The sequence below is a fragment of the Mustela nigripes genome, chromosome 5, assembly GCF_022355385.1.
Source record: "Mustela nigripes isolate SB6536 chromosome 5, MUSNIG.SB6536, whole genome shotgun sequence".
In the NCBI taxonomy this organism is placed as follows: domain Eukaryota; kingdom Metazoa; phylum Chordata; class Mammalia; order Carnivora; family Mustelidae; genus Mustela; species Mustela nigripes.
In genome coordinates this window covers 118115621-118128936 of record NC_081561.1, presented here as the reverse complement: position 1 = coordinate 118128936, position 13316 = coordinate 118115621, and the positions used below count along the sequence as shown (strand labels likewise).

At 51.6% G+C, this 13316-nt stretch overlaps 1 protein-coding gene across 1 annotated transcript; it reads right to left on the bottom strand.

The window, feature by feature from the left end:
- Nucleotides 1-6590: 6590 nt before the first annotated feature.
- On the bottom strand, nucleotides 6591-11080 carry POU3F2 (POU class 3 homeobox 2). The gene has a single exon (XM_059399254.1). The coding sequence runs from the start codon at nucleotides 10808-10810 to the stop codon at nucleotides 9479-9481; it is 1332 nt and encodes a 443-aa protein (XP_059255237.1). The 5' UTR covers nucleotides 10811-11080; the 3' UTR covers nucleotides 6591-9478.
- Nucleotides 11081-13316: the final 2236 nt, after the last annotated feature.

Sequence of the window (13316 nt, the reverse complement as noted above, 5' to 3'; positions counted from 1 at the left end):
CCACGACCTCTTTTAAAGGGGCGTGTGAGGAGGGAGAGAGATGAGGAGTGGATCCGCTCCCCACAAACACACCCGCTACCCCCCGCCCAACTTCCTCGCCCCCCACCCCGATTTGGGGGGGCTGCGGCCACGGGGCCCCGGGGCGCTCTCTCCCCCAGGGCGCTGCGGGGTTGCCCAACTCCGCCTGCAGCCCCCGAGGACTCCTCCGCCGGGATAAAGGGCGGCCTCCCTCCGCCTGCGAGCGCCCTGAATGCTCAGCCGTCAGCTGCCGGGAGGCGCTGATTTCATTCCCGCGCGGCTCGAGCGGCGGGCGGCGAGGGGCGGAGGGCGGGCGCTGGCGGGGCGGGGTGGGGGTGGGGGCGGGGGGCGGGAGGCTGCGGCCGAGACCCGGGGAGGCTGAACCGCCGAGCCCCGCCTGGGTTTATTACATCCCAGCCACCGGCAAAGGTTAGGAACGCGCATTTAGAGACGGGATAATCCGAGTTTAAATATTAACAGTAAAAGCAGAACCGGTGGAATATTTACCTAGAAACTGAGCAGATCTCCTTTTGCCAAGGGAGAGGAGCGCGGAGGAGGCCCGGCTCCCAGGCCTGCGGCTCTGGAGCGGCGCTTCCCCGCGGGGTCCCCTGGCCGGCCAAGACCCACCTCGGAAGCTTCCTCAGATTGTGGTTAAGGGGGAGGGTCGCGGACCCCCTCGTTTTGCCAAGTCGATCTGAGTCTGCGGAACTAGGTCCAAATCTTCTGCTTTGTCATATTCTCCTTTTTAAGGGTCTCCCCGACCAACACAAAAGGTGGAGGAAAGTACGTTGGATCAATAGCAAAGATTGTTATTTAGATAACGAATTAATCTCCCTGTTATAATACTTTTATAGTGAACTTTGCACCCCGTCCATAAGAAAAAGGAATTTAAAGGAAAAAAAAAGTCTCAAACAGGATTAAGGTTTTAATTACAATTCCCTATCGAAATAGTATGTTTGATGAGCTGATCTTATCAATTAATAGTAACATTAAAGCTCAAGAAACAGATTCACGGAATATATGCTTAAGGGCGTCTTTTAAAAGTAATCGCACCCAGGGAACTAGCGGGGCAGCAGGCCAGCGATGCGGCGTCGAAGCCGGTTTCGGATTCGCGTCTGCTTGGACTCGGCCAGTGCGGGGCGCGCATCTGGGGCTCAGGCTGGGGCGGGGGCGGCGGGCCTGGGAGACGCGGCCGCGCGGGGTGGGAGGGAAATAATAAATAACGAACGCCTCCTCCAAGCTGAGGCCCACATCAAAGTTGGGGCCCCGCAAGGACCGTGCAGTTCACTGCGTTTGGGTCACCGTTATATTCCAGGGGCAAATAAAGTAATTTGAACATGCACCAACAGTTTTCCATAAAATACGAGTTAAAAGAAGTAATAGAACTAATCACTGTCTCCTCAAATCAAGTAGAAAACATTTCAATGCACTAATTAGAGTAATTAGAATAATAAGCCTCTGCCTATATGTGGTAAGACAATGTGTACAAACAACTTTATTTAATGTATACTGGTAATCAGCGATGCGTGCCTGCTTGAATGCTTAGCGCAATAAAACTACCCTCCGTCCGCCCAAACAATCAAATACAAATTAGTTTAATGATTGTGCCTGCTGAATGTCTTAGAAATCCACAGGCAGAGGCGAGTAAATAGAAGCATCCTTGTTTGCGTGTGTCCCCGCCCGGGCTGGCCGCGGGGCCCGGTGAGTGGCCGCGGGCTGGCGCGGCGGGAGCGAGCAGGAGGCCCTGCGCGCCCGGCACAGGCCGGGCCGGGCGCCAACACCGACCTGCGCCCCGCCAGAGCCCCTGCTTCCGTCCCTGGCGGCCCTCCCAGCCCTCCTCAGACAGCTGCCCGCCCCCGTGGCCCCGCCGCGCCCCCAGCCCCCCAGAGCCCCCGTTCCCAGCCAGGCCTCACCTCCTCCATAGGCAAAAGGCCGTGTTAGAACTACTAGCGCCCGACTACAAGGGTTTTTAAGAATTGAGTGATTTCTTCCCACTAGGCGACTCCTCCTGGGCACCTCGGAGGGCTAAGCGGAGGTGGGGGGGGGGGCGTCCGCCCTTGCTGGGAAAACCCAGACTGCAGAGCAGAACCCCAGGCCTGCGGTCCTGGGGCGCGGCCCCTCCCCGCTCGCTTGACTGGGAGGCTGGGGTGCCCAGAGGAGCTCCCTGGTTCCCTTCGCTGGGGACCTGCTGTCTCTCCAGTGTAGATAAAAGGGCGACTTTAGGCTCAGCAGGGAGCGGGCGGTTTCCGAGGGGTTGAGAGGTTCGCTTTCTTCCACGCTTCCCCACTCGGTGGGCAGGTTCTTCTCCGCTGGAGGCCGGGAGCTGAGGTCTGGAGCAGCCAGAAGTTTCCTGGGTGTGGGCTGAAGGGAACGTGCTTCAGAACTTCACTTGCCAGCTCTCTCCCGGCTCCCTTGCTCCACTCCAGGCTCCACTCCCAGTCGCCCCCCGAGCAAACAAATAAACCAGCAGAGCCCAAATTACTCTACTTCCCCTCTCCTCCCCAGTTGTCCCTCCTCTGCCCCCTTCTCTCCGGGCATCTCCTCCCACGACTGCCTCTTTCGTGCAGGAAGCACTGTCCTGGGCCCAACTTGGCAGAGTCACTCGGAAAAGCCGCGCAGGCAGAAAGCTCGGAGAGTCGCTCGCCCCTGGACCCTCGTCGCTCCGTCATCCCTGCGCCCCAGCGCATCTCTGCCCCGGCCGCAAGCGCCCCCAGAGAGGCCCCGCCAACTCGCTGCGACTGTAACCAACTTTCCCAGGGGCGGCAGCTGTCCCCAAGGCTTCTGCCCTCCTCCCCCTAGCCACCACCTCTATCCTCAGCCTCGGGTGGGCGAGACCACCAATCCTTGACTGCCTCTCCCCACCCCGGGTGTCCCTGGAGAGCGAGAGTGTTAGAGTAGCCCGCGACGTCGGGGCGGGCAACCCTCCCCCTAAAGATTCGGACGTCGGAGCCGCTGGAGCCGCAGGGTCCCCGGGTTCCTGGCAGACACTGTGGGGGCTCTTCTGTGTCCCGGAGCGAGGGCCGGGGCTGAAGACGGGACAGTCGGGCCCCTCGCGCCCCTCTCCTCCCTCCGCCGGCAAGCTGGGGGGGGGGGCTTCCTTTCAGCGGCCGGGCCTTCCCCCAAGTGGGGGTTCCCGGCCGGGCTGGGGGCGCCTCCTCTGCGTCCGAGCACGGAGCTGCAGCCGGCCCGGCAGCACCCTCGCCAGCCTCGGCCAGGCGCTGTAACAACTTTGAAGGAATATTTTGTTAAGGGAGCAAACAAACAAAAAGTTATTAATGTCAAATCACTGTCTCCAGAATCGTGTGCTATGGAACATCAAAATTCTTCTGCCGGAATGAGATTTCTGATCAGAAAGAGGGAAAGAACTCCCCACCCTTTCCACGAGGACTTGCCTGAACCTAAAAGCCCAGTGATTTACAACGGCTAATTTGTGTTACACACCCCGCAAGAAACTTTTTCTTTCTCTCCACTCTCCTGCCAAACTCTGGCCATATTTTTGTTGTGTGTGGGCTCCCCCCACCTCCCGCCTTTAAACAACAGACCCAGAGGAAACAATGGTGGGAGGAAAAATAGATGCCCCATATCAAAAAGGATGCAGATTCAAATGTACTCCACAGCGAGATTTCCTATTGCCGTCGTTCTGCACACCGAGAGTTAATCGTATACAATTTATAACAATCAAAATCCCCTCCATATTGCTCAGATGGGGTCCTAGTGCTCCCCTGTCTTTCTAAAATCAGTGACAAGTGAGTCTTTGTGGGGCATTTATTTCCTTCTTTTTTTCTAGATGACAGCTCCCCATTCTGAGAGCAGAGAGCCCTTTGCCGCCAGCTCCAGCGCACTCCAGAGCCCAGGCTCTCCACGTACAAATCGCATATGGAAGTTTTTGCCCCCTCCTCCCCCCAAATCCCAGACAAAGAGCTATAAAAACTCAGAAAGACGTGAAAGGAATAAACTTTAAGATATAGATGCACTTTTACTGGTGTATTAAATAACATTTCAGACATTTTTTTTTTTTAAGAAATACATCTTCATGTTATCAACAACCAGAATTCTAACAATAAGAGGCCAGGGTTGTTTTGATGGGATATGATATTGTTTGTAAAACCTCTAACAGCTAAGCCAAGCAGAGTTGTTGTTATTAAGGTAAAGGGAAAGTACTACGTGGTAAAGTTAATTAACTTTTTTTTTCCTTAAAAAATAAAGGAGGAAATAAATTTCCTAGCTTCCCACAAAACACAAGAACAATGTGAAAATATTCTGCTTGTTTATCTCCATAACCAAGTGAAGCCTTTAGGAAAACTAAAAGCCATTTTCTGGCACTTCTGTACCCACCTCTAGATAAGGAAGCATTGAAATAACTCTGGCCCAAGTTCTACCAAGGTAGGCAAGTTTACTCCTTGATTTTCTAGTTAAGTGGCAAGCCCCTGCCACTTTTGCATTATTTCCTGTACTGAATCAAGTGCTGAGAATAGACACCAGGAGCCCTGGTTCTCTCCTACCACCATCTGCCCCCCTGTTAAGAGATTATGCGTCACTGAAACAAGTAAACTTTCTTGAATACGGATAATGTTGGTATAAAATTTAGCTGAACATCCCATTTAGTCCTATTGTCAAGATTCATTGCTCGTACCTCCAGATGCATTTTTCATTTTAAATAGACACTGTCCCTTTTGCCTCACTGAAATCTACAAGCAGACCCAAAGAAACACTTTTACCTTTGACCCTCCCCTTCACCATCCGTCTTTCTTTTTCGGTTAAAAGCTCCATTCTTTATCTCATTCTTTAACTTGTCTAGGAATTCAATAGAATCTAGAACACAGTTCTATAAACTGATTGAAAAATCAACAAAGACAAATCACAGAAGCCAGTGACAAAACGATAATTTCTCTCACCCAGCAACCCAAGCACTACCCAAGTTGCTTCCACAGTAAGGCAAAGTGAAAGGCAAAAGAAGGCAGCATAGAGATATACAGGTACCAAAGCCCTCCCATGCTAGTCTCCCCCATTGTTGCTGTTGCATCTCTTTATTAGTGGCTCTTGGAGAAATAAGAAAATAAGAGTGATGAGTGCCTCTACTAAAGCCATTTCATCAGAAAACCTTGCCAACCAGTGTGTGGCTTCCACTGGTAGGAGCAGGACTGGAAGAAGGGCTCCTTTGTGGCTGCCATCTCTAATACACAGGAGGTAACTTCATGGGAACCGAGAATGTCTACAAGTGCCAAGCATAATATTTGTGGCCATTCCCTCTCTCTGACCTTCATGTAACTCTCCCACATGATCATTTCTCCCCTATCTTATACCATAAATTTTAAAAAGTGACATATTTGGAGGAAACAACGGGAGCTCTTGCAGAAGACCGCATTCTGCACTATTGTCTTTGGGGGAAAGAAAGCGTTTGTCATTGTGGCTGGCCAACATCTTAGGGATGACTGCCCCACAAATATCTCTTAGTGGCAGTGATGGAGTTTTTCACTCTAGCATGTAAGACATTCCCCAAACCGGCATGAAACTGCCTGAGTAGCTTTAGAATCTGAACGGCAAGCATGGGTCAAAACCATGGCGTGTCCATTTAACACGTGATGGTTTCTAGTCAGTAGCCCCTGTGGCTAAGAACAAAAACCGCCTTCTCAAGGTCCACTAAAATGCCCTGCAGAGGGCAGATGCTGCTTGTTTTCTGCCTACAATGGAGGAGGATATTGACCCAGAACTCAAATCTATACCCAGCTTAAACATTTTACCCATCAGCATGTCTGCGGTCACAAAACACTTCTTCTTTCTGTCACTTCTCGTTCAGACTATTGATAAGATCATTTGGCTGAATCTGTTTGGGACCTGTGTAATATTGACTAGGAGTTAGAAAAGATGATCAGATGTAATAAGCCCAGAAACTGCCTTTCAAAATGGACATTTATACTTAAACCAGTGTTCCAAGGAGGACTTTAAAATACATCAGCAAACTTGTAAACTAACCAAACACTGCTTGGATGTTGCACTAACCCTAAACTGATTTTGGTAGGTATAACGTTCTCTCTAAGAATATCTGAAACAATCTGTGATTAGCATCACAGCCTTGAATGTCTTCCATACATTCTCCCCCCCCCTTTTTTTTTCTCACCCTGTTTTAGAGCCTGTTTGCTTGCCTGAAGAGAAACAGACACTACTGTATAAACCATTGCAAAACCTATTTTTCCCTCAAAATCTAACAGAAGTAATACATGGGATCTACCAATAATCACTTGGTAAACACACATTTTGCATACTGTCAGAGATACTCTTTGTTGAAAGATACTTGTTATTTATTAAAAAGAATAATACCTTTAACTAAGCTTTGCATTTTTAGATACCAAATAACGTGAGCACATGTGCATAAAGATTAAAGTCCGCCTAGTTCCACTGATGCTCTCAAAAAAAAAAAAAAAAAAAAAGCACAATCAGTTAAGGTAAAGGTGACCTGGAAAGATGTAGGGATATCTGCATTTATTTAAAAGGGATAAACATCTCTTTGTCAGACCATGAAATGGCAAACAAATGGAAGCTCAAACCCAATGACCATTTCAATTTAATGCTATAGGTGTAGTGACTGAAAGGTCTGGGACTGATAGTTTTTTGCAATGAAAAGTGAAAAAGAATCAGAACAGTAGTCTCTCTTAAAAAAAAAAAAAAAAAGCTCTGAAAGTTATAAACATGAAACCTGGCAGTATACGCATAAAATTTATTCCAAAACTTTATGAAGTATAAAGGAAGGGAAGTATTTTACACACAACTCAACTCAGTCAGTATAAGGTCTAGGGTTTTCTCCCCCCTTAAAACTTGGCACTATCTTTAAAAATAAAATAAAGATATTTCAATAATTAGAACAAACTATGAAGGTATTGTGCATTTCTGTTTTATGTAGATAATAAAATATTACTTTAACATAAATATATAAGGATCTCTGCGTTTTTATTTTCCCCACAAGCACAACCAAATGTACCAAAACAAAGTATTCTTAAAGAGACTGAACAAAAAAAAAAAAATTACATCCCATATAGATTTTGCTCATCTACTCATTTAAAGCTACAGAAAAACAGTTTCCAGAACCTTTTTGCTTTGAAAGAAATAAATATACATTGAGGCAGGCCACTTAAAAATGATATGAAAATATTTCCCTGGGTAGCATTAAAAAAAAGAAAAATAGACAAAGAAACATTTAAACTATTTCTGCATTTCAAAAGACAGATATTAAACATATATACATAGTGGTAAGGTTCAGTGGTAACTTTCGTCTTAGTAAACCTATGAGAGTCAGAGGAGCTATGGACAGGTCCCCTGAACTCCAGCATCTGACCTTACTCACTTGGTAATAAGAATCTGAAAATTCATTTCCTCCCTTTACCATTGGCTATTTGCCCCGCTCTGGATTGCTTCACTAAAGGCCAGTCCCCACACCTCAGGAACAAGCAGCGTGACGCACCCCGAAGCAGCAACTCCGTGCCCATCTCCTTGTGACATTCGTTGGGGGAAATGAAATACAGGCAAATAAATATGCCCATTATAAGTCATCATTTATCTTGCAAAAACATTGAAAATGAAACAATCACAGGTGTTTGAAAAGACAATATAAAGCATAGTTCCTAAAACCTTAACTACTGAGTGCAGTGCTAATCTTGATGCTGAATCATAATTTTATGGTACTGAGAATTTATTTTTTTAAATAAAAATTTGCCTAATACTTAACCAGAAAAAAAAAGCCCCAAACTTTTAAGATTAATAAAAAGTGTTTTCCCTTTGAGCGCCCTTTTGTGCTGATTATTTTTAAATATTTTAACTGATCACAGTTTAATGGTATTTATTTTCAATACAGTTAGAAGTTTTTTCACCTACACTTCCCAGTAGAGTCTTTTGTTATGGAAGTTAACCATTTTCCATCAAGGTAAGGTAAAAAAACGCACTTAAAACTATTAACAAAGGGAGAAAAGGAAGGATAGAAAATAGCATTTTTTCCCAGTTCATTTGGCTTCCTTAGTGAAAGAGAGGGGAAAAGCTGTCCAGGTCAAACTGGTATTTTCTGTAATAAATTATGAGAAGAGGGTGTGGGACCCTAAATGTGATTTGATAAACAAATGAGCTAGTGAAGACAAAACCAGTCTAGAGTGGAGATATTCTCTTATTCATGTGGGTATTTGTGTGGTAAGAAACAGTCTATGCATACACCATTAAGTTCCCAGATTATTTTCTTTATGCTAAAAAAAAAAAAAAAGCTATTAGAGGAACAAAGTTTAACTGCTGCTGTCAGCACAAATAATTCCTCATAATTAAGTTATTAAAACCGAAGGCAGAGAACTATACAGGGGTTTCTGAAGATATATATTTCCCTAGTTCTCTTCAAAGTGCCACTTTCTGTTGGACAACTCTGGAAATATATTTAACCTCCACACTTCCTCTGAGCTCTTTCACAATGGGCCCGCCTGATAAAATGAAGCAATCAGTCACTCACTATCGATTTTTCTTTTTCTCCCCTCCACAACCTCCCCCAGAAACACTGCCTGAAAATGAAGTTTACTTTGTGGCTGGTAACAAAAACCAATGCTTGACTCATTTTTTTTGTATTCCAAACCGGATTTTTGCCTTGGATAAAGCGGGTAGACCATGCACGTTTCCTGAAAGCAGAGAATGCTTTATTTTGTATGAAGCCAATCATTTTTGCTTTGGTAAAAGAACCAAATAGATGGTACACCAATGTTGGGGTCAGGTGGGGGGGGCGAAGGTAACCAAAGTTCACAAACAGTGAGAAGAACAAGGGGCAACGCGAGAGCGTTGGAAATGGAGAGTAGCCAAGAGCTGGCTTCAACTCTCTCTGCTGAATAAAACAAAACAAAACCAAACAAAACCCGGCAATTTCAAAATTGAAAAGAAAGATACGTTCATGAATTTGTTCATGTAAACTTCAATTTTCCTGCAGTGCAAATTTATGTGGTTAAATTCTGACTACATCAAAGAACATGTGTATTTTTCCCTCTTTCCTGATGAGGATCCACATTGAATCAACACAGCAGCATGTGCCAACTCTGAGCATCAGGAAGCTGTTTGTGTTTATCACGGTTTGGTGGATTTTTTTTTTTCTTTTTGGTAATTTATTTAGTTTTGCCAGGTATTTAACTCAGTGCTTGCCATCTCTCTCTCTCTCTCTCTCTATTACACACTCTCTCCTCACTCTCTCTATGAGACACTCCACTCCATTGCCTGGGTACTAGCCTGTAAAGGTCAAAACACATCATTACACCTGCTACCGTTTAAAGGATAGTCCAGTGCCTTAGTTGCTTTCCTTATTATTACTTTTTTCTTTTTAAGGGACGGGGAAATAATAATTAAAATAAAAGAACAATCAGAAGTTAGAGAGGGAACAAGGGGGCCGGGAAAGGGCCATGGACCGTAGGGGAGGGGGAGCCCCGCGCTCTGCCCCTCCCCCCGCTCGAGTTCACTGGACGGGCGTCTGCACCCCGTGGTGTGGTGGCGTGTCCCTACTCCCCCCGTACACATCCTCGGCGCCCGGCAGAGTCCCTCCGGGAGGGGTCATCCTTTTCTCTTTCTGTCTCCTGTTACAAAACCAAACTCTCACCACCTCCTTCTCCAGCTGTAAGCTGTCCGCGAGGGAGGTGATCTCCTGGGCCGAGGGCTTGGGGCATTTGAGGAAATGGCTCTCCAGAGCCCCCTTGACGCTCACCTCGATGGAGGTCCGCTTTTTCCTCTTGCGCCCCTGCGCTGCGATCTTGTCTATGCTCGTGGGGCTGCCCGAGGACGAGTCCGCCTCCTCCAACCACTTGTTCAACAAAGGCTTCAGCTTGCACATGTTCTTGAAGCTCAGCTGCAGGGCCTCAAACCTGCAGATGGTGGTCTGCGAGAACACGTTGCCGTACAGGGTGCCCAGCGCCAGCCCCACGTCCGCTTGGGTAAATCCCAGTTTGATCCGGCGCTGCTTGAACTGCTTGGCGAACTGCTCCAGGTCATCCGAGGTCGGCGTGTCCTCGTCCGAGTGCGGGTCGTGGTGCGCGCCGGGGTGGCCCGGCGGGCCCTGCGGAGGTGGCGGCGGCGGCGGCTGCTGGTGCGGGTGCGAGTGCGGGTGAGGGTGGTGGTCGGCGTGGTGCGGCTCGTCGTGCGCGTCCCGCAGGCCGTGGTGGTGCAGCCCCGCCGGCTGTCCGCCGGCGCCCAGCATGCCGTTCACCGTGAAGCTGGGCTGCGAGTAGAGCAAGCCGCCGTTGGACGCTCCCATGGAGGGCGGGAGGTGCGCTGCGGCCGCGGCGCTCCGCCATGCCCCGGGCCCCGGGTGGTGGTTGGCGGCGTGGTGCACCAGATGCGGCGGCCGCTGCTGCTGCTGCTGCTGTTGTTGCTGCTGCTGCTGCTGTTGCTGCTGCTGTTGCTGCTGCTGGTGCTGCTGCTGCAGGGCGCCTGGCCCGTGCAGCTCGTCGCCGCGGCCGCCCTGCTGTACCACCACCGAAGGCTTGATGTCCGGCTGGCCCAGGGGGCTGGTGGACCACGGAGAGCCGTCGCCGCCGCCCCCGCCGCCGCCCCCGCCCCCGCCGCCGCCGCCACCGCCCCCGCCGCCGCCGCCGTGGGACAGCGCGGTGATCCACTGGTGAGCGTGGCTGAGCGGGTGCCCGTTGCTCTGCAGCGCGCCGTAGTCGCCCTGCACCAGGCTCTGAGCCTCGCGGTAGCCCCCCGCGCCCTGCTGCATGCCGCCCGGCGGCTCGGCGTGCACGATGGAGGCGCTGGAGGTGAGCAGGCTGTAGTGGTTAGACGCTGCGGTCGCCATGACTCTCGGAGCCGGACTGAGCGCTCCGGTTAAAGGAGCCGCGCATTTGACAGTTACTTTTTCGCCTCGGGCTCCTCTGCTCGCTCGCTCTCTTTCTCTCTCCTCCCTCTCTCCCCCAGCGGGCAGCTCCGACGCCCGCTCCGACGCCTTCTGTTGCTGCTCCTGCTATTACTGCTGCTGCCGCCGCCGCCTCCCGCCCGCCCTCGCTCTCTTTCTCCTCCTCTCCCTGCTTCTTGCTCTCGCTCACTCTCTGACTAGCTCCGCGCTCCCCCCTCTCCCTGCTCTCTCCAGCTCTCTCCCGCTCTCTTGGCAGCGCCAGCTCGCAGCGGCACGCGCCTGGGCCCCGCCCCCTCCGCCCCCTCCCATTGGCTCCGCGCCCTTTGATTTACGTGGATACCGCTAGCAACCTCCCAGGCCGGCGCCACTGATTGGCGTAGAGGTGCCCCCTCCTCCTCCCTCCCGCCCCCGGGCGCCGAGTCCTCTCAGCCCTCCTCCAGTTCCCCCTCTCCACCCAATTCAGATTCTCTTAGTTCTCACCACCCTAGCTCCCCAACCCCGGGGCTCCTCCGCCCCTCTTGGATGAGCCCCGCCCCCCATCTGTCTCCCTAGCAGACAAGCTGGGCGCGGGGTGTGTGGGGGGGTTGGGGTGGCGGCGGGGTGCTGGCCTCGCGGGGGTGTTGGTGGTGGGGCGGCCTCAGCCCTCTTTCGACCACAGCCACTTGGAAGACTCGGATGTGTGGGGGGGAGGTGGCGGGTGTGTGTGTGGGTCTACCTTCTCTTCCTATTAGGGCTGGGGTGGGGGGGGAAGGAGAGAGAAAAAGAAAGGCAGAGTCTCAGGGAGCCAGGGGTAGTCCCATATTTATTCACCTTGGGACACACACACACACACACACCAGTGTTTCTTAAACCTAGAGCCAGAAGCCAGACTTGTCCCCCTGTTGAAGTCTCCTCCCCGCCCCCCTCGCCCCCAAGGTTAAATTTTCAGTGTCCACGTGCTTCCAAGACGTGCGGACACTTTTGCCCCCAGCAAAGGTCCTCTTCTTTCCCGTCCAACCCGCCGCTAGCGCAGGCTCTCTTCCCTTTAGGTTCCAGGCCCAGTTGTCTCCCAGCCCCTGAGCGGGGACCCCTTGAGAGGCTGGCTCAGCCTACGCTCGTCCTCGTCCGCTAGTGAGAACTCCTGTAAAGGCGCGGAACTGCTCGCTCTGACAGCGCAGCGGCCTGGACTGAACACAAAACAAAACTCAGAAAGTCTCCGTCAGATTCACACACTGGGGCGCGCACACAGTTTTTGGTTTAGTAAACCAGGAGCCAGGAAGGGCGGACCTTTGCCTGGTGCAAGGCTGCGGGAGTGCAGGCTAAAGGTGCTCCGTCTCCGGGTGCGGTGGCGGCACCGAGGGCCGCTCCGGGAACCCGAGATCTGGGACTGCGTACTCGCTTCCCAGAGCGGCAGGCGTTTTTCGATGCAACTTTTCCGTTAGCTGCTTCGAAAGGGTGGACCGGTGTGTGAAGGAAAATGGGCTGATGCTAGGGGAATCTTCCTAATTAGTAACTTCTACGGGCGCCAGCGGGTGGGGCTGGTCTAACTCAGCTCTCAGGCGCTCGCTAGCGAAGAAGCTCCGGGCTTAGCCTTCAGCCTTGAACTCCAGAACAAGACTGTGGGACCGTACGCTGGCTGCGCCGCTCTACCCAGCGCGAGCGCGTCGCGCGGTCCGTTCCCCAGCCGCCCGGAGCAGGTGCCTGCCGCGGGTTTAGGAGCCTGCGAGCGGGGTAGGAGACACTCAGGCACGGACCCAGGCTGGCGCAGTGGGACCACCAAGAAGGGCCAAGTGAAGGGCGCGGATGCTGCGAAGAGAATCAAAAGTTGCTGCTGGGAAGAGGGGGAAAAAAAAAAGACCCCAGGGAAAGTGAATCGCGTCCCCACCTCTCACCCTTCGCCCTTCGCGTTGCAGCGCTGGCGCTGCCGGTGGTCTTGTGTTCGTGAAGGAAGCCAAAACAACGCTCAAGGGGAGCACTTTGGGGCCTCCGAGCATCTTAATCTAGACAGCAAAGTGGAGCGGGCCAGAGAATTCATCACGACTAACGAGGAACGAGCTCTTCGGGGAGTGGCTGAGCTGTTTATAAATCACCACGTTGAGCACCCGCCCGGGCAAGGCGCTTTGGCTGAGGATTTCCACGTGCCCTGTGTTTATGAGAGAGTGTGTGTGTGGGAGAGAGAGAAATGGTTAGGGGAGGGGCGATCCCACAGGCCGCCAACCGGACGGACCTGCATCCCCCCACGCGCGCACCCGCGCGGCGAGGCGAGGACACACACGGAGTGGCGCTTGGTTCCAGCGCAAGCGCGGAGCCACTCAGGCCGCGCGCCTGGGGGCTGCTAGGAATCCCATAACTTTGCCCGGCTAGGAAAAAAAGAAAAAGTCCTAGCCTCAGAGCGCGCAGACTCGGCGGCTGGCGCCTGAGGCTCCTATACTGGGAGCGGAGGGGCTGGGCGGCGGGCAGGACCGCCTCC

Coding starts and splice junctions, on each gene's coding strand:
- POU3F2 (XM_059399254.1), bottom strand. CDS start 10,810: ATGGCGACCGCAGCGTCTAACCACTACAGCCTGCTCACCTCCAGCGCC.